The sequence below is a fragment of the Trematosphaeria pertusa genome, assembly GCF_010094035.1.
Source record: "Trematosphaeria pertusa strain CBS 122368 unplaced genomic scaffold BU26scaffold_3, whole genome shotgun sequence".
Classification (NCBI taxonomy): Eukaryota; Fungi; Ascomycota; class Dothideomycetes; order Pleosporales; family Trematosphaeriaceae; genus Trematosphaeria; species Trematosphaeria pertusa.
The window spans coordinates 1,859,268-1,883,053 of NW_022987214.1; the positions used below are offsets into that span (position 1 = coordinate 1,859,268).

The 23,786-nt window shown below is 55.3% G+C and overlaps 9 protein-coding genes across 9 annotated transcripts; 5 read left to right on the forward strand and 4 right to left on the reverse strand.

The window, feature by feature from the left end:
- Positions 1 to 374: 374 nt before the first annotated feature.
- On the reverse strand, positions 375 to 1,433 carry BU26DRAFT_419983 (transcription initiation factor IIF; the record flags this gene model as incomplete). Its single annotated transcript, XM_033823336.1, has 1 exon — positions 375 to 1,433. One exon carries the CDS (start codon positions 1,431 to 1,433, stop codon positions 375 to 377), a length of 1,059 nt encoding a protein of 352 aa, XP_033688429.1.
- Positions 1,434 to 1,670: 237 nt separating this feature from the next.
- BU26DRAFT_222633 (COP9 signalosome-like protein complex subunit 4) lies at positions 1,671 to 3,449 on the forward strand. Its single transcript, XM_033820776.1, has 2 exons — positions 1,671 to 3,156; positions 3,205 to 3,449. Exons 1-2 carry the CDS (start codon positions 1,933 to 1,935, stop codon positions 3,232 to 3,234), a joined length of 1,254 nt encoding a protein of 417 aa, XP_033688430.1. The 5' UTR covers positions 1,671 to 1,932; the 3' UTR covers positions 3,235 to 3,449.
- Positions 3,427 to 4,446, reverse strand: BU26DRAFT_515783 (54S ribosomal protein L49, mitochondrial precursor). Its single transcript, XM_033828162.1, has one exon. It carries the CDS (start codon positions 4,396 to 4,398, stop codon positions 3,664 to 3,666), a length of 735 nt encoding a protein of 244 aa, XP_033688431.1. The 5' UTR covers positions 4,399 to 4,446; the 3' UTR covers positions 3,427 to 3,663.
- Positions 4,447 to 4,547: 101 nt separating this feature from the next.
- On the forward strand, positions 4,548 to 5,964 carry BU26DRAFT_515784 (TGF-beta-inducible nuclear protein-like protein 1). Its single transcript, XM_033828163.1, has 6 exons — positions 4,548 to 4,753; positions 4,820 to 5,097; positions 5,250 to 5,350; positions 5,409 to 5,468; positions 5,522 to 5,562; positions 5,627 to 5,964. The coding sequence occupies exons 1-6, from the start codon at positions 4,590 to 4,592 to the stop codon at positions 5,766 to 5,768; spliced, it is 786 nt and encodes a 261-aa protein (XP_033688432.1). The 5' UTR covers positions 4,548 to 4,589; the 3' UTR covers positions 5,769 to 5,964.
- An 8-nt stretch (positions 5,965 to 5,972) lies between these two features.
- On the reverse strand, positions 5,973 to 8,048 carry BU26DRAFT_222683 (uncharacterized protein). Its single transcript, XM_033820778.1, has 2 exons — positions 7,743 to 8,048; positions 5,973 to 7,634 (listed from the first exon to the last, which is right to left on the reverse strand). Exons 1-2 carry the CDS (start codon positions 7,876 to 7,878, stop codon positions 6,439 to 6,441), a joined length of 1,332 nt encoding a protein of 443 aa, XP_033688433.1. The 5' UTR covers positions 7,879 to 8,048; the 3' UTR covers positions 5,973 to 6,438.
- Positions 8,049 to 9,373: 1,325 nt separating this feature from the next.
- BU26DRAFT_501610 (glycosyltransferase family 34 protein) lies at positions 9,374 to 10,840 on the reverse strand (the record flags this gene model as incomplete). Its single annotated transcript, XM_033826580.1, has 3 exons — positions 9,374 to 10,067; positions 10,114 to 10,402; positions 10,450 to 10,840. The coding sequence occupies 3 exons, from the start codon at positions 10,838 to 10,840 to the stop codon at positions 9,374 to 9,376; spliced, it is 1,374 nt and encodes a 457-aa protein (XP_033688434.1).
- Positions 10,841 to 13,105: 2,265 nt separating this feature from the next.
- BU26DRAFT_528606 (uncharacterized protein) lies at positions 13,106 to 16,462 on the forward strand (the record flags this gene model as incomplete). Its single annotated transcript, XM_033830860.1, has 4 exons — positions 13,106 to 13,268; positions 13,326 to 13,628; positions 13,725 to 14,474; positions 14,667 to 16,462. 4 exons carry the CDS (start codon positions 13,106 to 13,108, stop codon positions 16,460 to 16,462), a joined length of 3,012 nt encoding a protein of 1,003 aa, XP_033688435.1.
- A 1,751-nt stretch (positions 16,463 to 18,213) lies between these two features.
- On the forward strand, positions 18,214 to 20,952 carry BU26DRAFT_222730 (phosphate transporter HvPT2). Its single transcript, XM_033820779.1, has 5 exons — positions 18,214 to 18,615; positions 18,751 to 19,000; positions 19,051 to 19,278; positions 19,332 to 20,043; positions 20,137 to 20,952. The coding sequence occupies exons 1-5, from the start codon at positions 18,522 to 18,524 to the stop codon at positions 20,884 to 20,886; spliced, it is 2,034 nt and encodes a 677-aa protein (XP_033688436.1). The 5' UTR covers positions 18,214 to 18,521; the 3' UTR covers positions 20,887 to 20,952.
- Positions 20,953 to 21,368: 416 nt separating this feature from the next.
- BU26DRAFT_477640 (uncharacterized protein) lies at positions 21,369 to 23,255 on the forward strand (the record flags this gene model as incomplete). Its single annotated transcript, XM_033825614.1, has 4 exons — positions 21,369 to 21,979; positions 22,088 to 22,169; positions 22,222 to 22,564; positions 22,711 to 23,255. The coding sequence occupies exons 1-4, from the start codon at positions 21,786 to 21,788 to the stop codon at positions 23,253 to 23,255; spliced, it is 1,164 nt and encodes a 387-aa protein (XP_033688437.1). The 5' UTR covers positions 21,369 to 21,785.
- Between the last annotated feature and the right edge of the window lie 531 nt (positions 23,256 to 23,786).

Consider the following 23,786-nt stretch of genomic DNA (forward strand, 5'->3'; position numbering starts at 1 on the left):
AAGATTATCGTCCCGACGCCCTGACGGTACGGCCATGGTATTCTGAAGAGAGGATTATTTGCTGGCGGGTCACAGCCCTCTGTAGCTCTCGCGATCCGGATATTCCGCCGAGTATACGCGTCTTGGTCCGCGCGAGTCCTCCCATTAAAGTGATGCTAAATAGACCCCGTAATAGGAGCCGATGTCTGGAGAGGAATGACCAATGTCAGCCAAAGGAAGAGATCTAAAGGTCAACGGGAGCGGAATAAGACGACCCTCATAATCTGTCCGCCTCGTTGTCGCGAAAATAGCCGCGGGCGATCTAGCAGGACGGCTTTGCGAGCGGAAACTGGGGAATTAGCAGGAAGAAGCGAAAAATGGGCTGAACAGACGCTTCAAACCACGTCTTCCATCTCCTCCTCGTCGTCGCCCGAGTCTCCGACATCAGCATCCGGCGGCTTCTCTTGCTTCATGTTGGCAGATTCCCTATTGTACATCTGCAAGCGCTGCCAGCAGCTCGCGAATGGACCGCTCTTGACCAGCTGCGCAATGTCGCCGAGAACTTCCTTGAGATAGGCTTCGGGCTGTCGGGTGCGCTGCTTGAGTGTCTTCATGGGCCAGTACATGTACTCGTCGAACAATTGGTGCAGTAGATCGATGAGCTCGTTCTTCGGGATACGAGCCGCCTTGTTGATCTGCGACTTGCGGGCGACGGCGGGCCTAACAAAGCCGCTGAACTTGTTCGTGACCTTGTCGAACTCGTTCTGCTCGTTGAAGTTGTCGACGATGTTGGTGCGCGTGTTGGAACCCTGAATCGCTTTCTTATTGCGAGCGGCCTCATGAGCGACCGCTTCTTTCGTTGGGAGGGTTTGGGCGCGATACTGCCGGGTTGCGTGACCGATGAGGGCTGTTTGCTTGGGAATCGCTTTCTTGTACCTGCTGCGCTTTTGGATACGCGATTTGTGGTCCTGAACGCCGCCGAAGCTGCTGGATGCGCCGTGCTTGCCTTGGCCGAATCCGTTGGGTCTATAGCCTGGGAGGTCTTTCTCGGCGAAGACATACGTGTTTCTAAGCACTTCGTCCCTCACGGAGTCCGGCACGAGCTCGAATGCAGTCGGGAGTTGCTCCTTCTGCCGCCACCGGTCGTCGAAGAAGATGCGCATAGGCTTTGTCCTGCTAATGCCACCCTTTCCCATTTCGTCTGGGAAAGCTATCACCTCGCCGATTACGATCTGCTCGTCGTCGTTGCCTTCAGCCAGATCATCCCATTTCGACACCTTCTCGTAAATCCAGTCGGGTATCCGTGTCAGCCAGGTATCCTTCCCCATGCCCCGGGGCGGTAGTTGCAGCTCGCCCGTGTCCTCGTAGAAGTCATCATCCATGTAGCCGCTGCCTGCGGGCGTGTGCGCGTCGAGGTCCATCTTGACGTCGGGGTCTGGTTTGATGCCGTTCATGGTGACGGCGATGCAAGGAGCGTATGTGTCTAAGTCTATGTGACCGTAGATAGTACTAGGACGCCGCCGTAGATTGTGAGTTGCAAGAGAGTGCGTTAGGGTGGATAAAGCTGGGTGGGGAGAAAGTGAGGGTGGGAGGTTGCGGTGATGAAAGAAGAGCCGCATCGGAATCGCCTTATTGCATTAGCGCGCCAAGACCCTCCACAAAATTCACATTTCGCGGAGGGCAAGCACAGCCGGCACCTTATCGATAGCGACTTCAAACGTGGACCACGACGGTGAGATCGCCAACAGGGCCAAGGCGAAGCTGCTTCTGGTTGTTGGTTCTCTCTCCTTTTGAAGAGAGCCATAAAAGGCTCCAGAATACGCCGCTTCACAATCCGATCTTGGCGCTACCCCAGTCCTTCCACAGCTTGCTGCCTTGAGCTCCCCCACCTCGGCTTCGCTTTCAAAACACCAAACCCACACCACAGCTCCTCCAACGCCGAAACCGCTCACAATGGCTTCTCCAGAAGTTACTTCAGCTCTGCAAGCTATCGAAGGAACTTCTGTTACCGACAAACCCTCCCGCTACGCCTCCCTTCTCCAGCAAATCACCACTTCATCTAAGAATCCCGCCGCCGACCTCAATGCCTACGCTCGGACTCTGCTGGATGACTCCCTGGGTGTGGTCGTCTTACGTCCGCTTCTCGCCAACTTCGTCGACCAATTCCGAAAGATCACGGATCCAGATGTCAAGATCGACGTGGGCGAGAAGGTCATCGAGCTCCTGCAGTCGAAAGGCGTGGGCCAGTATGAAGAGCAGGACACACAGATCAAGGAGATACTCGCAGATGCATGCGAAGAGAACGAGGACTACCGAAAGTCAGCGCAGATACTAGGAACAATCAACCTAGAGTCTACGCAGAAGTCACTGTCAAACGACGATAAGGCCAAGGTCTGGATTCGAATAGTGCGGTGTTATCTGGAAGAGGATGACCCTACAAGCGCCTTCACGCATCTCAACAAGGTCAAGAATGTCATCTACAGTGTGCAGGACAAGCAGACGCGGTTAATGTTCCAGCTCAGTCAAGCGCGCATCCACGATTCCCAGCGAAACTTCCTGGATGCCGCACAAGCATACTACACGATGAGCTTGGAACCGATGGTAGATGAGGGCGAGCGACTGCAGGCTCTTTCAGCGGCTATTGTCTGTGCTGTGCTAGCGCCGGCAGGGCCGCAGCGCTCGAAGATGCTGGCGAAGTTGTACAAGGACGATCGCGCGAACCAGGTTGACGACTTCCCTATCCTAGAGAAGATGTTTTTCGACCGCCTTCTCTCACCAGCGGAGATCAAAACCTTTGCCGAGAAGCTACAACCACACCATCTCGCGAAGACCGCAGATGGATCAACTGTCCTTGACCAAGCCGTTCTACAACACAATCTCGTCGGTGCATCCAAGCTGTATAATAACATTGGTTTCGACCAGCTAGGTGAGCTTCTTGGTATCGATGCGGAAAAGGCGGAGGACTATGCCGCAAAGATGTTGGAGCAAGGTCGTCTGTCAGGGTACATTGATCAGATCGACCGGTTGATCTTCTTCGAGGGTGAGGGCAGTGGTGAGCGGAAGACAGGACATGCGGAGCGCATCGTTGGCAGGGAGCTCCGTAAATGGGACGCTAATGTTCAGGGTCTGGCTGAGGAGGTGGAGAAGGTGACAACGATGATCCAGAACCAGCATCCGGTAAGTCTATTCTCACTTCATGCTCCAGACGTATGCTAACCTCAATAGGACTTCTATGCTTCTCAGATGGTGCATTGAGCGCAAGCCGCCACACACCTTGTGACCATGGTATAAAAGGCTTCCTGACCCTGTTATCCGTATATGGAGGAATGCCTAGATGAAGGCAGGGCCACTAGCGACACAGGTACCAATAAGGGACCTTGCCCGATGGCGTATCCGACGCAGAGACCTCTTGGTCTCTTGAAGACGATAGGATTCATCTCGTCCGATGACGCATGAGTCAAAGCGACGCAGTCTATATGGTCGGAATGAACTAATTCCACATACTCGTTGCTTGAAACTAGAAGTGATGAAGATGTTCCTTATCAATTGTACAAGCGCTATGCTCCCACATGACCCTGCCTTTACAATATGATACAATCAGGTTATTCCTACAAAGGAGCTTCGCTAGTTTCTCAGCCCAGTTCGTCTCTTGCCATATTTGCATTCCGCCGACCACTTCCCCCCTCAACCCACCTTCAGCAACGTCTCATATTCCTCCAAACTCTTAACCTCCACCTCACTAACTTTCAACACCGTATACTTCATCTTACTCCTCACATGCTTCACATGCCTCTGCCTCCTCTTCGTCTTCTCCATCACGCGCATCGGCTCGCTCTCTATCCCCACTACCCGTGCCCGACACACAAACAAACTCTCATCCAGGTAATACACTTTCTTTCCGTGATCTCTGGTCCCCTTGACGGGTTCGGGTGCCTTGAGCGTGTAGTCTCGCGAGCCGATGTGCGTTGCGCGGTTGAGCCGGAGGACGTCGCCTGGTTTTACGTGCGGCATGAGGAACGGGAGACGCAGCGTGTCGCCGGCTGTGAGGAGGTACGGACGCCCGTGGATGTGGACGGTTAGGTAGTGTGGGGGTTGGGAGTGCAGGAGGGGAAGCATCTGCCGTATTGAAGGGGTGATAGCTTGAGAGACGACATCTTCGCGCGCGTTTGCGGACGGTTTTGGCGCTGGAGAATCTGGCTTTGACGCGGCTTTTGAGGGGCTCGGAGGCGAATGAACCTTCGCTTTGAGGTCTTTGGATATGTGCTGCCCGGATTGAAGGACTGCGTCGGGTACGTTGCCAGGTTCGAGGTTGTGCGATACGGTGGTTATATGGGCGCGGAAGGGGAGGAGGAACGTTGGAGGCAGTGTGTTTCGCGATTCGAGAAGGGAGCGGCGTATTGTGCGGGCGAGGAGGGCCATTGTGAGCGGTGCAATGCTTCAATCCTCCTCCAAGCACTTTCTCTCGCGAGTCTTCAAGTTCGACACTCGGGATCCCCGGTGACTAAGCCGAAAAATGGGCCGGCGCCAAGATTTCGACCTCCAACCGCAATTTTGTAGACTCGCCTCCAACTTTCCTAATCAGCAACAACAAGACAGAATAAGCGGTCAAAATGCCCCAGAACGAGTACATCGAGCGCTGGACCAAGCTGCACGGCAAGCGGCTCGACCACGACGAGCGCAAGCGGAAGCGCCTCGCCCGCGAAGGCCATGAAGCATCCTACAAAGCACAGAACCTGCGGGGTCTTCGCGCAAAACAATATGCGGAGAAGCGGCGGTACGTATCTTCGAGCTCAAACCACCGTTACTAGGGACAATTTGCTGATTGTGGTGGGTTTTGCAGGAAGGAGAAGATCCAGATGAAGAAGCAGATCCGCGCGCACGAAGAGCGAAATGTGAAGACGAGCGAGCCTGCCGAACCTGCGACCGAGGCGCTGCCGCAGTATTTGCTCGATCGGAGTAATGAGAAGAATGCGAAGGCGCTGAGCAGTGCGATTAAGCAAAAGAGAAATGAGAAAGCTGCAAGGTTTAGTGTGCCTTTGCCGAAGGTGAAGGGGATAAGTGAGGAGGAGATGTTTTCAGTGGTTAAGACAGGAAAGAAGACGAAGAAGAAGAGCTGGAGTACGTATAACCGGCCACGGGATCTATGCCTCTCATCAAAGTCTCGCGGGGAAAATGCCCTTGAGGAGCGTTTCACGCTACCTGCAGACTTGACCAAGGCATAGAGGTTCCGACTCGTATTTTGAGAAGATATGCTGACCTCGTACCTCTAGAGCGCATGATCACAAAACCAACCTTCGTCGGGCCCGGATTCACGCGCAGACCAGTCAAATATGAGCGTTTTATCCGTCCCATGGGATTGCGCTATAAGAAGGTATTAAACCTGCCCCTTCCCTTCTCCATAAGCGCGAAGCATACACTAACTTCCACAGGCCAACGTCACACATCCCGAACTAGGTGTCACCGTCCAGCTACCAATCATCTCGGTCAAAGTCCGTTTCTCCCATCCTTCTCTTCATACAGATCATCCCTAACGCTTGACCAGAAAAACCCTCAGAATCCGATGTACACACAACTCGGAGTCCTGTAAGCCAGCCAACACCCGCAGTGCGACATACTGAACATTCGCTAATCATACCGCCATCTCTAGAACCAAGGGCACAATCATAGAAGTCAACGTCTCGGAGCTGGGTCTAGTGACGGCTGGAGGCAAGGTCGTGTGGGGAAGATATGCCCAGATCACCAACAACCCGGAGAACGATGGGTGTCTGAACGCGGTGCTGCTGGTCTGAGGGAGCTTAAATGGTGGCCGGAGAGAGACAACACTGCATCACCGAGGCGTTGGCGGGAAAAATGGGAATTCGGATCCTAGGCGTTCTGGCGATGAATTTACATCCCGCTCTGGGCTCTATGTAGCTGTGGGCGCGGAAACTAGGTGGATAACGCAGAAGCACAGAGAAAGAATATGATACCAAAGTTCAAAATCGCCTTCGGCCGAGCCTGTGCCCCTTTGCGACCGTGCAATGATTAAGTGATGCATAGGAAGAGGGAGACCGCATCCTATATTGAGCTAAAGATATCCCGGGCATATGTATATGGACTCGCCGTACATGACAGCGAACTTGGCCAACTCCAGCCATCTATCCGTGCCCGCGCTCGCAATTAGTCCCCTCACATCACTCAGTGGAGTTGCCACCACAACTCCACCTACCACCTCATGCTTAAACCCGAGAAACGCCTACCTGCCTACCCAACGCTAAACCTTGAAAAAGACAAAGGAGAGAATGCAAACGCCGTAAATGAGGGTATGTGAAAAAAGGGATATCCCCAAACATATGCTTGTTGCCTTGTGCACTCCGGAAAGATCATCCCATTATTAGCTCCCTCCGTCCCATCTAGCCGTCTTATTGGTCGTTATTGTTCGTTACTCGTAGATGGCGCCGTCTATGGAAGGAGAGCGGCTCAGACCCTCACTCCGCTTCCGCCAGACCATCGTAGCCTCCTGAGACCCAGGCCTGCGCCTTTGAGCCCAGTGGCAGCCTCTTTGCTACAGCGGCCTGCTTCGCTACCGACAGCGCCGATCTGGCCCATGGCTTCGGCGTGGCCTGCTTCCTTGCCTACAACATAGCCCGCCGAGAAGCTTAGTGCACTCATGAGGACGACAACGCCGGCGCTGACGACCCAAGTGAGCAGTGTAGGGCTGATATCATCGACGAGCGGACCCATTCTCCGGGCTTTCTTGACTGCGCGGCGGTCTTTGCTGCTGCTTCGGTTGGCTGCGTTGGCGGGTGGGCTGGCTTTGCGCTTCGACTTTTCGGAGGGACTGCTGCTAGCGGTGCGGGGAGAGGAAGAAGTAGGAGGGCCACCTGAGGAGACTTGGTGACTGCTGGCGTCCTCTGGTATCTCGCCGAGGGCCACAGATTCTGGGACTATCCGAAGCGACGTAGGATCGATCCGGCCAGAGGTATTCGAGGTCACCGTACGTGAGTGGCCGGGCTTCGGCAGTCCTCGCACGGCTGCAGCAGCAGACAAGAGTGTGGACAAGCTGGCGCGCAGGGCCTCATCATGGTCTGCTTGATGCTGAGGGGAGACAGCGTTGAATGGAGTATGCTGGGGATAGGAGTGTCGCTGCGAAGAGGATCTAGCTGCAGGTCTCCGAGGGGTGTAAACGGTGCCCGACTGCGTTCGAACCGCGTGCTGTGTTGGTGGGTGCGAGAAAGCGTTGGGTCGTGGCTCAAATTGTCGCCTAGAAGAGCGGGGATAGTTGACTGCAGTCGCATTCTCGTCATCGTCCTCGTCCTCGTCATCGCCTTCCCGCTCTGACATGGTCTCTGAAGAAGCGACCGAGTATGGACTCCGCGGCGGCTGGGGCAGTTCATTCTGCAGAGGAGAGGGGCCGATGCCTTCGTTCGAAGACGTCATCACCCTGTCCGACTCGCTCTCGCTTTCATCGTACTCTTCCTGGCTACTGTTTCCTCCACCTGCGCTAGTAACGCGATATCCTGTCCCTATCCGAAACTGGCCGGTGCTGCGCGAGCGTCTCCGTCGTCGATGGAGGTTGGAGTCGTGCTGGACCCTAAGCCCGGTTGTGATGATCTCGTCGGCGGCAGAGGATAGCGAGGAGGAGGACGGTCTCGATTCTATCTCGATCCATGATTCTGAAAGGCGCACCGGGCCGTGTAAGCTTGCGTTCATGATAGTTGACGGATGGGCACCGACGTTTGAGGGGGTGCATATGGTTCTACAAAATGGGCAGGGTGACATACCTTCAGAGTGTTGGTTCCTAGAAGGCCCCGAGGCGGATGCGGTAGGTGTCATACTGCGATTCTGGGCCGTGCCTTCGGCGCTGCTTCCAGTCTGCCTTGCTTGCTGCTGCCCTTGATGCTGGGTTTGGTGCTGCATGGCGCCCTTCAAAGGCGCCCTCGTCCCTCAAATATGCGTCTGCTTGCGAGTTCGGGGGTCCTTATGCCCTGTGAAAGCCCGCGCCGTATGTTGACCGCTGGTGGGGAGTATGCGCTCAAGTGGACCCCGTTCCGATCTCGGTTCTTTGTCCCGACTTTCTTGTTCCAAGAATCCAAGGGTGTTGACCACAACGCGGCGCGGCACAATAAAAGAATGCTGCGCGCCGCAGGCTGGAGGGACTTCAGGTCTCTTTCCTCGAGCGGCCTCCTCGTCGCGGTCGCAGCGTGCGGTTGGAGATAAGATTAAGCCCGCTTCGCTGGCGCTGATGCCACGGGCTGCCTCAGCAAGCCGACGCAGAGGCCAGGCTCAATGACGTCTCGGTGGGCGCTGTTCCGATCGTCGCGTTCGCGTTTGGCGGGGCCGGGAAACGAAACCTCAACGAGCGTCGAGAGGGACTGGAAACTGGAAGTGAGAAGAAAAGAGAAGTAAAGAGAGAGAATTCAGGGTGTATGCGATGACGGGGCTCGTTCCTGGCTGGCTGCGTGGCCGCTGCAGGGAGGTCACAATGCACAAATGGCGGTGGATGTATGCAGGTGGACGAATCATAGGACGCAGCCCGCCTTCCGCTTTGGGGCTTAGACATTCACCGATGCTCACCTGCCTAGCACTCAAGACATCAGCAGGATGTATATCTAAGTCGTCAGCCCTCCTTCGCAACGGCTTATATAGCAATCTGAATGCACTATGTGAGATCCTCGCGACATGGCTCGTCCCGTGCTAAGATGCGATACAAGGAGCGTTTATTAGACCCCGCGCGTATCATCCACAACAGCGGGTACGCTATTAGGGACATATCGTGTCCATCACGCCATCGTGCGATGAACGAGCATGAAAAGGTCCGTAGTGCAACGAGATCGCACCAGAATTTTCAAACTCGAGGCAGGTTACCGTTCGACGAAGTACAAGCCGAGTACAACCGCTTCATTCAGATTCACGGCTGGCTACCAGTACATTTGTGCATCCACGCTTTGAAAGCGGACCGACATACTGATCCTTGCGCCAATGTCGGTCACACTTTGGCCGTGCTATGATTGACCGTAGTAAAGAAGTCCCCCGTGCAAGGAATTTGTAGAAGATGAGCAGAACACTCCGTTTGAAATAGCCGAAGAACGGCTTGACAAACCGCAGGCAGTGTAGAAGAGTAGGAAAGAACCTGTGGAAAACAGGTCGAGAAACACAGATGCGAGGGTGGCCTTCAAAGGACACCCATACGGGACTGAAAAATCCCATAGCCCCCAGCAAATGGACGGACCACCAACAATCAAATATGATACAACCGAATCATCAGTGTATAGTAACGCGACGCCGAAACCTCATGACACCCTAGGGCATGGGTATACCAGAAAGAAGGCCGCTCGACGGCAGGCAGATGAATCCAAAATATGAAGTGTCGTCTCGTAGCGATGCTCATGCGAAAATTGCTCCTCTATGCTCATTAATGATTACCCTTCTTCGCCTTCTCGTCCTTGTTCTCTTTCTTCTTTGACTCCTTCATGGACTTCACCGAGTCGCTTATCCAGTCTTTGAACTTTTCCCAAGGATTCCTGTTCAAGCGATTGCTCAGCTGGCGGTAGTTGTACATCTCAGCCCAGCAGTCGCGTCCCCATTCGCAGCCGGCCATGTTGACCAAGAAGTCCCGGTCCTTCTCCTTATAGTGTATCTGCGGGTCGTCTCCTTTTTCTCCGCAGGCACCCGGCGGGAAACTGTTGATGTTGCGTTGGTGGAGGAAGGCGAGGTGTGGCCGGATCCAGGGTTGGTTCTGGTACATGTACTCCAGAGCATCCTGTTCTTTGTGCTCCCATTCCATGTGCTTCTGCTCGTACCCCACCGGATCCCACCAAATATCCAATAGCCTGTCCGTCCAGACGCTCCTTCGTACGAGAAATGAGCCGAGGTTGAAACCGCCGCAGTCCTGGGGCACCAGCATGTTGATCGACTCGACTCTGCCGTCGCCAACCGGGGAGCGGGATTCGGGATCCAAGTATTCGTCCGTCAGCGGATGCGTTATGTTCAGCGGGTTGTAGACGTTAATGTCGCGGTAGGAGACGTCGTTCAGGCGCTTGAAGATGTGCTTTTGCAGGGAATACGTTGGCTCCATGATGAAAGTATTCGTGTCCAGCCACCAGAACCTTCTCAGCGTTAGCAACAGAGCATGTGCCGCAGCCATGTACCTACCACTCAGCGTGTGGATACTTGCGCATGGCATTCCTGATTGTATCCACCTTCTCCCAGCTCTCTCTCCACTCATGCGCATAGCGCTTCTTTGTGCTCATGTCGACGATTTCCAGATCGTATCCCCACTTCTGCGTGTACTTCTTCTTGTTCTTGACGCTGTCCCTCTCAATCGCCCACTCGCGGGGCCCCTTCCACTCCATAACGCCGCCGCCTTGGTTTGCCGCGAGGATGACGACGTACTTGCTGCCTCCGCCGAACCAGGGGGACCGGCGATACATTCGGTGAAATGCTGCAGCTGTTAGCACATGAAGCGGACGGTAGGCTCAACGAGCTTACGGGTAACATAGAAAAGGATCCAGCTCAGTACAATGAGCAGCACCAGGCCGACAGACCTCCGCAGGCGCCAGAGATTCCACCCAATCCTATTCAGCATCTGCATTGCCTTGTTGCCCTGAGATCGTCCCCTGCCAAGCTTCTCTTTCTCCGCATAGCTGAACGGCAGACTTGTTGAGATTCTCCGGAAATGTCTGCCGAAGAAGCCCTGGTTCCGCGGGTTGAAGGCAGTATAGCCCTTCACCTCTGCGCTCCGTGCCTGGGCGGAGGCCCAAGTGACATTATGTGTGCCTCCGTTTGCGTACGGGCTGCTCCGTCCACCGCTGTCATACGGGGTATTGAGGCCTGGACTCGACCATCCTCCAGCGCGGGGCGAAGGCGATCTCGAGGACATGTCGAAATTGGCGGGGGTGCCGGGGATTGTGGGCAGGGCGTCGCCCAGGTATCCGCCCGATGAACCGCTTGTCGTCCCGACCCTGGCTCGCTGCTCGGCGGTGTCCTGGAGGTTGAGGTTCGGCGGGTGCTTCGCAGCAGATGAGCGTCTCCGTCGCTGGCCAGAGGAGGCGGAAAAGGAAGTCGGAGAAGCCAGGGCGAACGAGTTTTAATGAGGTGTGGAGAGGCTGCGCGGAATGAAGGAGGTCCGATGCGCGTGGCTTGTGACGCCCAAGACTTTCCCGTATGGCTGGGTCTACCGGCGGAGGGACTACACTACACAATATGGCGCAAGGAAGGCCACTGCTCTGAGTCGTGCCGCAAGGCAAGGCGCTCGGAGGGAGGACTGCGGGCGGTCTCTGCGATTCTCGAACGGTCGACTTCGGTCGCACTGCGCGGGCAGGAGCGTCGAGGGCTGCGCCGTGGAACGTTGTAAGATGCGTCCGTCGTCCTCGCTGTGGTGAGTGCCCGCGGCCAACAAGCAGACTGTTGAGCTGTTGGAGAGGGGGCGACCCCGATAAAAAGGAGGGTCCTCTCGGTACAGTAAAATTATCACCGTGTCTTCTCTCCGTTGGAAGCTCGGATTACGCTTGGCATTGGCAGGGAGAGATTAGGAAGCGATGCTAGCCAATGCGCCTTCCCTCCTTCTGCTAGCGACAGTTGGTTACCTGTGGACCTAGGTATTCGCTGCCCGTTACGGCACCGTGGTGACGGCGCCGCTATCGACGGATGGCCGCAGACGCTGATGAGGCTGGCGACGGAGCACGGCGCGGGTCGTGGGAGTGTAGACTTGTGGTTCATGTGGCCTCAGACATATAAATAGAACGCGACCGCTCCCTCGCGCGACGCAGGGCCCGAGTCACCTCACGCAGTATGCTGCTGGCCGGCTACCGCAAGACTGCGAAGTCGTTGTGCGCCCGCACCGGACCATTGTCTGCGCTACTCTCTGTCACTGTGCCATGCTACTTCTGTGGGACCGTGCGTCCAAGGAGGTGAGGATGCGTGCACGAAAGGGGTCCAAAGGACGTTGCGCGACCTCTCCTCCTACGAAATTGCTGCACAGTGGCTAGATGTCCCTCCCTTTACGGACGAGCCGCCGAATGAGCCGTCTTAGCACTCTTGACATGCCTTCGGTACTTGGACTCTGTTGCGCCGCATCCTCCCCACTCAACACCGTTCTTCTTGTCGTTCAGTCCACGTTTCAAAGCCCTACATCAAGAACAGGAGGATCACTGGAACAACAGTATTCACCGAGAGGATTCCTGTTCATTTTCCTCGGGCAATATGTTCCTCCAAAGACTTGACCGTCTAGCGTGAGGGCGAGGCTGCGAGTAATGTCTCCGCATCTTTGGACGCGCGCAATACGCCCCTCCCGGGGGCTAATCTCGCGCTCTGCAGAGTTCAACTGCCAGTTCATCGGAGCATGAGCACGATGGCTACAATCGGTAACGTGGGAAGCTTGGCGCACCGCGGAAACCAACCGTTGGCGCCTGCGTTTTAGCAGGCGCTTAGCATCCTCCGTTCTTACACCTCACTGGTCCGCCCCACCTCACTCCATCGTCTGGCCGTCCACCACGCCCACGCTCGCTCTCTGGAGCGTCTCAGATCTTGGATTGCGTTGTACCAATTCAAGCCCAGCGAATCTCGGGCGCCTATGAGCCTCAAACCTGCAAGATGGCGCCCGCCATGGGCCACATCCACTCTGCCGGGCTGCCTTTGCCTCCAATCATTTCACTCTCTGCCCTGCGTCTGCTCTGCTTCGCCCGGCCTACTATCGCTCCAGCCAACGTGACCAGCGCTTCCGACGAATAGCAGGACGAGGGGGAGGATTGTTGCAGAAGCTATACATATGCAGTATGGCGGGTAGGCAGCATGGGTACCTAAAGGCTATCCGCAGTCGTGGAGTCGCGCGACCACGACGGCAACGTTTACCTTCATCCGCTCTCCATTCTCTTTCTCTGTTACGTCCTTTTTTTTTCTCGTCTTTCACTTCGTGCTATTGTCGCTGTTATTGTTCCGTTTCGTTCAGTTTCCTGGCCCTGCCTATTCAGACGTCCCGACAATAGAACAATACGATTATCGCAAAACGGCCTTTGTTTCACGAGAACAATGCATTGTCTCCAGTCTGTCCGCTGACCTACCTTAATCGCCTCGCCCACAAAGTCCCCGTCTCTCTTTGACGCACACATTCCGCCCGCATACCAGAACCTTCAAAGAAGCTCCAACGATGAGCTCTCAGCAAACGGATCCTTTCGGACAGCAGCCGCACCCAGCTGCGTTGCAACGCACGACCGCGAACGTCGCCCGCCCAGCCAACGCCGCGAATTTCGAGCCCCAGGAATCGGGTGGCAATGACTATATACCGGTGCCGTTTAGTGGCCAGTTCAACGGTCAGTTCAATGGCGTCTTCATGATCCCTACCACCGTGTATCAGACAGCGCCAGCAGAGAGCGATGCGCAGATAGCCGCACGGAGGGCCATGACCAAGCGAAGCTCGCGGTCCTTTGCAGCTAGGGTCTCCAAGACGCGGTCGCGAAAGATGGAAATAGTTGGGAAGCCGTCAAAGCCCGGAATTACGGTGGATACGAGCTTTGCGAGGCATAGAGGAAACGTCCCGCATCAGGTATACCCCCAGGAGCATGACGGCAGGAGCGGCGGATCATCGAGAAAGCAAAGCTGGTTTGGCCTTGGACGATCTGGGACCAAAAACAAGGGTCTTGGAATAACCAAAGGTACACCCCAGCCAGAGCGTCAGCCAGCGGGCCCTGCAGCACAGGGCGTTACCTCGCATCATACGAAGGTCAGCTCTAGTCATCGCACCGCGGAGTCGTATGAGTCATATCGAGCCGACAGTTCATTCAGCAAGGACTCAAAGACCGCGGACTCTGATACACAAAGCAGCAAGACATGGCAGGAGATCTCCCCGTGGGACCGCCCTATTCCCATCGGAATTTCCGTTCCCTCAGATAGCGTCACCGAGTTCAGTCCTGATCCAGCGACACGGCAAAGATCAGAAAGCGATGCCACTCTCACTACTCCGAGCATCATCATTACGCCTGCTGCAGCCATGAAGTCTGTCTGGTCGCCCGACACTGAGTCTGACTACAACTCAGCCCGAGCATCCAGTATCTACTCACGTGCGGGTTTCTACATGCAGTCTGCTGGGCCAGACGTGCCACCAGTTCCCGCTCTTCCAGCAGAGATATTGAAGAATGCAGAACAGCAGTCCCGGAGTAGAAATGACACGCTAGATTCTGCAGATACAGCGTTTGAAGAGGACGACGACATCAAGCACAGGGATCGAATCACTTCGACTGCAACGGTTTTCGAGGAGGATGAGACCCCTCTGCGGGACGGGAACTTCCACTCTACGTTATCTGTTGACACGTCCACCGTTCCCACTCCACGAAGGTCTCAAGGCTGGTGGAACGTGATCACAACCCCATTTATGATGTCTCGAGCGAACTCGGTCTGGACTCAGAACGGGCGCAACGCGGAGAGGACGCCAGACGTACCGATGATGCCAGCCGAATACAGTGCTCGGAAAGACTCACCATCCCCGCCGTCAACATATATATGGTCGGCAACGGAAAGGAGTGCTTCTATTCGCGGAGATTCGCCATTACTGCCGCCCTCGCTATCAACTGCTGTCACTACTCCAGAAGTCAACCGAAGGGGTCAGTACGGTCATGTGGACCCAAGTGTCGCACCAAAGCTCCCCCCAACCGCACGAAGCCACGATACATCAAATGACATCCGACCCATGTTAGCTGACAAAACCTCGTCAGTTGAGCAGAAGGAGAACCAGCGTCAACACCAGCAATCGCTTCCCGCTACTGAAGCGAATGTCACCTCTCCTCTTTCGGCAATGTCCGCCTCACCGGTTGTTGGCACTGCCACGATTGGCACGGTTCTGAATGCCCGTCAGGTTGAAGACCAGCGGCGACCAATCAATGTGAACATTGAGTTGCAAGACAGACGCCCGAATCCAACCGTTCAAGCTACAAACGCAAATACACCACTAATGGTGCAACATGTACATATTCCGCCGCCGCCACCTCAGCCATTCAGCGTGGACACGTCCAAAGCAAAGACCAATACTGCAAAGCAGACCGTCCCTGTCTTTGCGCCGCCTCCTACCTTCGCCCGAAAGGGATCGCATTTCAGCTATGACAATGACAGTCGCCCCAGCACCGCCATCTCGTCTGCATCTAGTCCCGACCTAAAGAGCCAAAAGTCGCCTCGCAAAGTCGGCAACTTGATGTCTTGGCTCCCATTTGGCCGTCGTCACAAAAACACAAAGAAGCAGGACAAGAAAAAGAAGAAGCGGTCATTGTGCTTCTGGTGCTGTGGTTGTTGCATCATACTTCTTGTCCTCATCGCGATCATCGTTCCAGTGGTGGTCGTGGTCACCAAGAAACACAATGACGGCACTAATGGCACTATAGACGTTGCTCCGGGTGAAGATGCGCCTTCGCAGTGGCTCAACTTGACGGGCTATCCTCCGATTCCCACGGGCGTCTCGACGATCGCCCAGCCTGAAGCTGTCGAAGAGGAGAATGGGTGCGTCGCGCCTGCCACGCTTTGGAGTTGCGCCCTCCCCAAAGAGCAACAAAATGATATCAGCCCGAACAAGCCAGACCAACCCAACTTTAAGCTGGAGATTATCTTCGAGAACGGTACGGTGAGCGATCCTTCGAAGACTCAACCTGCTCGAAGGGCTGCAAACCCCGTCTCAGCCGGCGCTTTCATTCGCTCACGGTTCCTCAACGCCCGTGCTGCTCCTTCAGCTTCGCCAGCGCCACCTAGTCTTGACGACGAAAAATTCTTGGGCCAGACAACTGATAGCAACTCGGCTCCCTTCGAGGGCGAAGAAACACCCTTCTTCATCACATTCCAAGACGCGAACGCCACCACAACGGCTTCCCGCCTTGCAAAGCGCGCTGGCGGTGATGATGATCCCACCAACATTACCATGGTGATTCCGCCCCCAATGCTCAATCCTGACGGCACGGCTGCACCCGCGAACTTGTTGACATTCCCCTCCAGCCAACCATTACGACTGTTCAATCGCGACAAGGCCGACGAGCATTACGGCTTCTACACATACTTCGACCGCTCTATTTTCCTCAAAGATATCAAGTCGACCACAGGTCGTGGCGGTAATCCAGCAGATGTAGACGGAGGAAGCACTCGCGACGCAGCGACCCTAAGGTGCACATTCTCTCAGACACGTTATCTAGTGCAGATCTGGACTCGCAGCCAGACGTCCAAGCCTCTGCTCGGCCGCTCCGCCCAGAACGCCTCGGATGCCGCTTTGGACCGCCCAGGTACCCTCCCTTACCCCGTAACCATTACGCTCGACCGCCACGGAGGAGACTTCGCGAAGAAGAACCTGTACTGCTATCAGATGGAGAAAGACGGCACCATCAAGGACGAGGCGTCAAAGCGATTCTTCCAATTTGAAGACCGCGGATTCGGAGGCAACTTGGTGAACGGTACGCAAGGGAAATCGAACGTGACAGGACCAATTGATGGAGGCTCGGGTGGGTGCCGCTGTCAGTGGCAGAACTGGCTAACGTGATTAACGTCGTTTTCTTTCTTTGGGCCCCTACCCATTCTCAATCTCCTTTGTCATTCATGAGTGGCATTTTGCATTTTGGCGGCGTTCTGCATAGCGTCGGGATATCCCCAACCCTGCTTCGGCAGACATTCATACCCCATGTATTGCTACGTTTCTCTTCACTATTACAAAACGATTTGAGCATATCAGGAGTGCTCTGGAAAGCAACGTTATTGAGCCACTGGTTTGGCTTCTTGTACAGACTAGATAATCGGAACCTAATAATCGAACAACATCAATAACCACTGACCGGGTCTTCCTATGAAGGACCCCGTGGTTGTGGAATTTTCTTCGCTTGGCCGCAACCCATGCAGCGCCATTGAAGCGGTAGCATCGACATGACACCACGGCTCGTATTGGGGTGCTTTTGTATTTGCTTGCCTAACACTCACTCATATGGGGCTATATCCCCGCGAATTCTCTCACGAGCAGTGGGCTTATACCGCACTCAACCGCCGGAATGACCGAGGAACCTGGCTGACAAATGGCGGAGGTCGAATCAACGGAGGCAATTGGCATAGCAGTGTCAGTGCAACCGCAAAAGAATGAGTGTGCTCATGGCAGAGTGGGCTCGTTGGATCGTACCACCTGTAGGGAAAGCTTCAAGGGAGTCTACCCCGCAGGGGCCCAGTGCCCAAAACCTGCGTCATAAAGCTTACGCCAGATATTTCGTTTTGATCCGCCGCATTCCCCAGGCTGGGCAATGTCTTTTCGGCAACTGGCAACGTGCTTGCAGTGGGCAACAGCTTCGGAATTCACGCGCGTGTCACGGCGATGACTGATTTCATGGCGCCAGCGGGATGAGGCGATCGATCTCCCTTAGCGGAACCGGGGCTCCACAGTAGCGAGGACCCCTACTACCTGCAGGGCCTTCGGGGCCGTTGCTGGCCAGACGTTTGAGCGCGTGGGCTCTATGTGGCTTCTCATTGGCCTTTTTTGACTTCATCTTTTGCATTCTCTTCGTCGCCTCCCTCGCCAGCACCGAAATGCGGCCTCCGCGACACGACAGTAGCCCGTCTTGCGGCCATCAGTCCACGAGATGCCATGCAACAGAAGCTTTGGCAAGCGAGTTTGCCTGGAGAGCTTGTGCCAGCCTCCCGAGCGAGCGCGTCCTTGGCCTGCGTCAGTCCCTCCCTCTTGCGACGTCCGACGAAGACGCTGGCGCAGCAAAAAGGCAACCCGAGGGCCTCCAAAAGGCGCAGAAAGCAACAATGGCGGCATGCACATGGGCATCTAAGCGTATGCGTCGGACTGCGCCTATTTCCTCCTCCCGAGATGCATCTCTCCCCCGGGGTACCAAGGGTTGCAGTCTAGTCGCGTGCTCTCTTTCCCTGTTCGGCCGGGCCAGCGCCTGGGCATTCGAAGGTGCTCCACATACACACGCCCTCTTAAAGCCGACGTAGCATCCACTAGAATTTTTCTTCGCCTGACCTGTTCCGGACGTATAAGTTACACCATCTTTTTCCTCTTCGGCAGCATTGGTGCACACCCCTCCGTGCACACATTTCCCGCCGCACAGCCGCCCGTTCCTGTTCAAGCCTCCGAGCTCGTGGCCGCACGTTAGGAGCCGATTGCTCCTGCTGGAAAGCCGCTCGCTGCGTCATCCGTCCGATTTCCTGCATTTATCGATCTCGGGACTTCGTTCCTACCAGTAGCCGCAGACCCCCAACTACAAGCTCCCGGATATACCGGGATTATCCAGCGCCTCCATTATCACTTGTCAACCCCGTGGCTAGAAAGCTGCCAGCCAGTCAGAATCGGCCATATCTGAACGTGATACAGCGTCGAATTCTGTCACGCAAAGCCGTCCAAACAAGGCACCTCTCACAGTCACTATTCTTCTCAAAAGAGCTTAGGCGGACGTCATCGCTCACGTTGACCCCCACTTGCTTCCCATCTGACGGGCGGCTTGTTGGAAAGAAGCTTTCCTCTTAAAAAGCTTGGGCTGCAACCGGGCGGATCTCTTGACCAGATCCCCAGGACAGAAGCCTGGCAAGAGTCGGATTCGAAAACCGTTGTCATGGAACCACCGTCACTTCGCGACTGGGGCGCTGCAGCTCCTCATGGCCCTAACATGGGAGGGGAGCATCAGGCTACCATGGACGTTCGCTATGGTGCGTATGGTCGAGCATCTCTACCCATCTCTGGAGTACACATAATCGCGTGAAGGCCTCCACGGCCTTCACGTTGGGGATTCAAAGCATGATCCAATTACACTACGGACCTTGTGCTAACTGTACTCCTTCTAGACATGAGTGAGAAGGAAGAAAGTGTCTTCCATGCTCTCCTCCACCCGGATGACATTTACGACGAGAATGGAACCTACTGGGCTGACATGCCTATGGGCAAGCGCCTCAAGTTCATCAGCAACGTCGACGCTCAGGAATCCAAAAAAGAAACCATCTCGATCCTGCGCATGACCAAGGAGGATCCTCTGAGGCCAGTTGGTTACTACTTAAAGAACATGGTCCTCCCTGGAGCTGGTCTCCTGCTGGAAGGGTAAGTGACTTCCGTACACCCTGCTTGAGTCACGACTGATCCCGCCACAGATACGTGCTCTTTTCTATCGGCAACATTCGACCTCTGCTGCAGAAGGCTTTTCCACGCTGCTGGAACACCTTCGAGATTTGTGACGAAAGATGGACGCAAGCCGTGGATTACTTGGAGATCCTCGGCATCATAGTGGGGCAGATATTAGTCGGCTATCTCGGTGACTATATGGGACGCCGGTGGGGTCTCATCCAGGATGCTATCATCATGTTCATCGGACTGCTCATGTAAGGTGCTCCGTCGTGGCTCAGTCGAAGTATCGAGTACTGACGTACTTCAGGCTCACCTCTGCATGGGGTGTGACGCAGAACGGCTGGGTGATCTGCTACGCATGGTCGCTCTTCTTCTACGGTATCGGTGTCGGCGGCGAGTATCCAATGACGGCCACCTCAGGGATGGAAAATGCTGTCGGCAGCGGAAAAGTATCGACGAAAGACGACCGTCTCCACCGTGGCCGAAAAGTCACCAGCGCGTTCCTCATGCAGGGGTGGGGACAGCTGCTCAACCAAGTCCTCCTCATTGTATTGCTGCTCATTTTCCATCACGGAAGTGGGAACCCGCCGTACTCCAAGGTCTCCGCGCAATGGACATACCGCATCTCGTTCGCCCTTCCGGCTGTCGGCACACTCTGGCTCGTCTACTACCGTTACTACAAGATGCGGTCTGCTAGTAAGCAGCTGATGATCTCAAAGCGGAAGGCACATGTCACTGGCTATGACACGCAATCGCTAAAACTCACCCTGACGTACTTCGGCCCGCGCTTGCTCGCCACCGCAGGCACATGGTTTGCAAACGATGTCTTCTTCTACGGCAACAAGCTCTTCCAAAACCAGTTCATTGCTGTTCTTACGCCGGACAATAAGTCCGTGATGGTCGGATGGCTGTACAACTTGATCAATGTGGGAGTGAGCTTGGTTGGCTACTACCTTGCTTCCTTCCTCATCGACAATAAGCTATATGGGAGGAAGTGGATGATGATTGTTGGCTTCATGGTACGTATATCCCCAACCTATCAAAACCCTTCAGGAGTGGCTTTCCCGAAACCGACCTAATTATTGAGTATATGTGCTAATGTTTACCCCCAGGCCGACTTCATTCTCTTCGTTGTTCCCGCCTTCGCATACAACTTCTTCACGAGCCCAGAACACATCCACGCCTTCCAAGCCATGTACTTCCTCTCATCCTTCTTCAATCAATTCGGCCCAAACAGCGTCACCTTCCTCGTAGCCGCCGAAGTCTTCCCCACCCCCATCCGCGCCACCGCGCACGGCTTCTCCGCCGCCGTCGGCAAAGCCGGCGCGCTCCTCGCCTCCGTCCTCTACAACTACATCGACACGCAGACCAAGTTCTACGTCGTCCCCTGGTTTGGTCTCGCCGGCGCGCTGCTAACCTGGCTGTTCCTCCCAGACACCACGGGCCTGGACCTCAAAGAGCAGGAGCGCCGCTGGTCCTACATCCGCGCCGGCCGCGACCACGACTACCACGGCATCGCCATCCACCCCAAGCACCTGTCCGTGTGGGAGCGCCTGCGCGGCGTCGGCAAGCACTACGACGCGGCGCTCGACTACGCGGCCAAGATCGCCGACATGCGCGCCGAGTGGGTCGAGCACCAGCAGAACAAGTTCAAGGACGACCTTAAGGGGGGCGCCCAGGCCCAGGACGATCTTGACGACGCGGACGGCCCGTACGGCGAGGACGTGCATAATTACTTCAGCCGGACGGCTTCGAAGTCGCCGCGGAAGAGCCCCGATGCGACGGAGGAGAAGTTGATGGTGCCGCTGGATAGTGATAGCAATTCGAATGATGATGCGGATCGCATTTCGGAGAAGAAATGAGGCGGGGTTCGGGGTTACAGTAGCGGGAAGGGAAGTGTACATGTGACATGTACAGGTATGTACAGCAGGGCTGGAAGGGAGCCTCATTGCTATGATTGATGAATGATTGTTAGAGAGCCGCTGGCTGGCGTTTATACCATGACGACGGCGCATAGAGGCTGCGCTAGATTGATGCATAGCGAAAAGTCATTCTTTCTCACGAACTTCGGATGAGCTGCTGAAGCTAAATTAGTCAGGAACCATAACCCGTTCTCAAGTGTGGCCAATCGTCTCCTTATGTTAATGTGCGGAAACCTGCTCATTGCAACTACTACTGTGTGTAACTTACTTGACTACCTCGCTCCGCGCAACCTTGAGTTCCCTCAGCCTCAGCCCGATCATGATTCCCTATCATGCATTATTTCCTAATCCAGCTAAGCGCCAGGTACTTGTACAGCGCCCCATCACCATCCCCACCGTAGTCAAAGTGCCTAATAGGCTATGTTTCTTCATATTAGTGCGTCTTACTAGCTGCTATAGGCAACTTTTGCATCCTAACGCTGCAGAGGGAGGCGGGAGAGGGGAATTTGGAATACTTGCGCTGATTGATGGAATGGAAAGGAGATAGGCTCTGCATCTTCTGTATGAATTATTGCGAGAAGAGGTTGCTAGGGCACGACAGAAGAAGGCGGAAATGAAGGTTGATTTGGGAGGGGGGAAGTCGGACGGGATGAATTGAGCGCAGGGAAGAAGGCCGAGGAGAAAGTGTATAAAAGCTGCATGTTTTGCAGCGCAGCGCAGGATGCTTGGTTCTATACGCTCACTCGGTGGCTTTTCCACCGCTGTTCCTGAAGTGCTTCACAGGTTCTTTTCCGCACTGAGCACACCTAGTGCAAGGAGGCTCTTGGTCGTCTTACATCATGCGTCCTGCCAAAGCACTGCTCTTACTTTCTGCTCTCCTACATGGTGGTTATGCTAGGCCAGCAGCGTCATGCGAGAAAGCTATCTATCTGCAGACGAATGCCGTGGAGGGGAATAGCATTGTCGCGTTGCTGATTGGGAGTGATGGGGTGCTTGGAGCAGGGGCCGTGTATCCGACTATGGGGAAGGGAGGGTAAGTCAAGCCTCTGCGCAACATCAGTCCTGTCTACGTGTCAGCGTTGATTTGTCGATAGGTGTGAGGATGACGCAGCCTGGGAGTGCATCGCTGACGTTTCTGTAGGAGCCGCCTCGACGTGATGACTATGCAGCCAGCCTCTCCTGACGCCCTCCTCTCCCAATCGGCCATCGCCGTCGTTGGTAATGTAAGTCGCCTCTGTCTCCCTCTACCACATACATCCACTAACCGCAGTCCAGAACCTCTTCGTCATCAATGCTATGTCCAATACCGCGTCTATGTTCCGCATCAACACCTCCAATGCTACCGACCTGCACTACATCAACTCGTCCCCCATCACGGGCGGCGACTTCCCCAACACCATCGCCGTGAGCGCGAAGCATAAGCTTGTTTGTGTGGCTACAACGGGGAAGGCTAATGGCGTGTCCTGCGCGACTTTCGACCGGAACGGTCTCGGCACCTTTGACTCCCTTCGTCCTCTCGGGCTGACGCAGTCCACCCCACCCACCGGTCCACCAAACACGGTGTCTCAAGTATCCTTTACCGAGGATGAGGAGTTCCTCGCTGTGACTGTGAAGGCTGGTGAGTAACAATGGTCGCATCATACCTCCATCCGAACCTCGTGCATTGAAGCACCCCGTGGACGTCTTTCCCAATGTGCTTGGCCTCCCCAGTCTTCAGGACCTCAACCTTGATACAAGGCCTCTCACTGACTGTCATGCGATTAGATCCACCGACCAACAAGCCTGGGTTCGTCGCCGTCTACCAAGTGCGCGGCAAGAAGCTTGCCCGCGAAGCCGTCCGGTCTTCTCCCGCAGACACTGCTATTCTCTTCGGCTTCAACCAGATCCCGCGGACAGATAAGTTTATCGTCACCGACCCCTCAATCGGGGCAGCCATCCTCTCGCTCGACACACAATCCTGCGACGTCACCACCGTTCAACCGATCAACATCACCGGCCAACTGGCAACCTGCTGGTCGGTCATCTCGCCCGCGACCGGCACCGCATTCGTTTCCGACGGCGCCGTGAACCGGCTCGTAGAGATCAGCGTTCCCAAGGGGGATATTGTGAGCGTGACGGATCTGAGTGCGAATGGCGACCCGGGATTGTTTGATATGGTAGCCAGTGGAGAGTTTGTGTATGCGCTGAGTCCGGCGACGAGCGCGGTGACGGTGGTTAATGCGAAGAGTAAGAAGATGGTGCAGCATGTGACGTTGGGGAGCTTGGGGATTGGAGCGTATGCTCAGGGGATGGCGTTGTTTGAGGGCTGAGTGCGGGAGTGTGTTTCGATGTTGACGGTCTACCTGGATCGGAGACGCTATTGTGAGTGATACTGAAATTGTAGTCGTGAGTTAAAGAATTAGAATGACTCCTTCATGCACTGAAGGCCCTCGCGTGTTCGTTCAATTCTTCATCGTCAAACCGTGGTATCCCAACAATTCAGGTAAAGTGGTACAGTGAAGTCGGTGCACAAGGCCGAAGCCAGTCCTGACCCTTGACCTGCGTGCATGTGGCATGCAGTCCGCTCGTCTCACAACGGTTCACGAACAAGCGCCATCTGCACGCCAGTCTCACACTTCAACCCACGACGGGTTTCAAGTGAGCACGAGGAAGCGATTACCATGACAACAACTGCCAGGCCGAGCCGCAGCGGCTCAAAGGACAGGCGGAACCGCCGTTTGGGTGTCTCTGTGCCGTTGCGCCTTGCCATCCTGCGGTTCGTGGTGACACAACATGACCCCGGCGCGTAGAGGCCTCGATGGGCAATATCGGTGCGAGATGTAATATGTACCTACATCGGA

Excerpts from the sequence above, each read along its gene's own strand:
- BU26DRAFT_222633 (XM_033820776.1), top strand. The coding sequence starts at position 1,933 with ATGGCTTCTCCAGAAGTTACTTCAGCTCTGCAAGCTATCGAAGGAACT. Across the intron at positions 3,157-3,204 it reads TGATCCAGAACCAGCATCCG|GACTTCTATGCTTCTCAGAT; the intron begins GTAAGTCTATTC and ends TAACCTCAATAG.
- BU26DRAFT_515783 (XM_033828162.1), bottom strand. The coding sequence starts at position 4,398 with ATGGCCCTCCTCGCCCGCACAATACGCCGCTCCCTTCTCGAATCGCGA.
- BU26DRAFT_515784 (XM_033828163.1), top strand. The coding sequence starts at position 4,590 with ATGCCCCAGAACGAGTACATCGAGCGCTGGACCAAGCTGCACGGCAAG. Across the intron at positions 4,754-4,819 it reads CAATATGCGGAGAAGCGGCG|GAAGGAGAAGATCCAGATGA; the intron begins GTACGTATCTTC and ends TGGGTTTTGCAG. Across the intron at positions 5,098-5,249 it reads GACGAAGAAGAAGAGCTGGA|AGCGCATGATCACAAAACCA; the intron begins GTACGTATAACC and ends TCGTACCTCTAG.
- BU26DRAFT_222683 (XM_033820778.1), bottom strand. The coding sequence starts at position 7,878 with ATGCAGCACCAAACCCAGCATCAAGGGCAGCAGCAAGCAAGGCAGACT. Across the intron at positions 7,635-7,742 it reads TAGGAACCAACACTCTGAAG|AATCATGGATCGAGATAGAA; the intron begins GTATGTCACCCT and ends TGCGCCTTTCAG.
- BU26DRAFT_222730 (XM_033820779.1), top strand. The coding sequence starts at position 18,522 with ATGGAACCACCGTCACTTCGCGACTGGGGCGCTGCAGCTCCTCATGGC. Across the intron at positions 18,616-18,750 it reads TACCATGGACGTTCGCTATG|ACATGAGTGAGAAGGAAGAA; the intron begins GTGCGTATGGTC and ends TACTCCTTCTAG. Across the intron at positions 20,044-20,136 it reads TGATGATTGTTGGCTTCATG|GCCGACTTCATTCTCTTCGT; the intron begins GTACGTATATCC and ends GTTTACCCCCAG.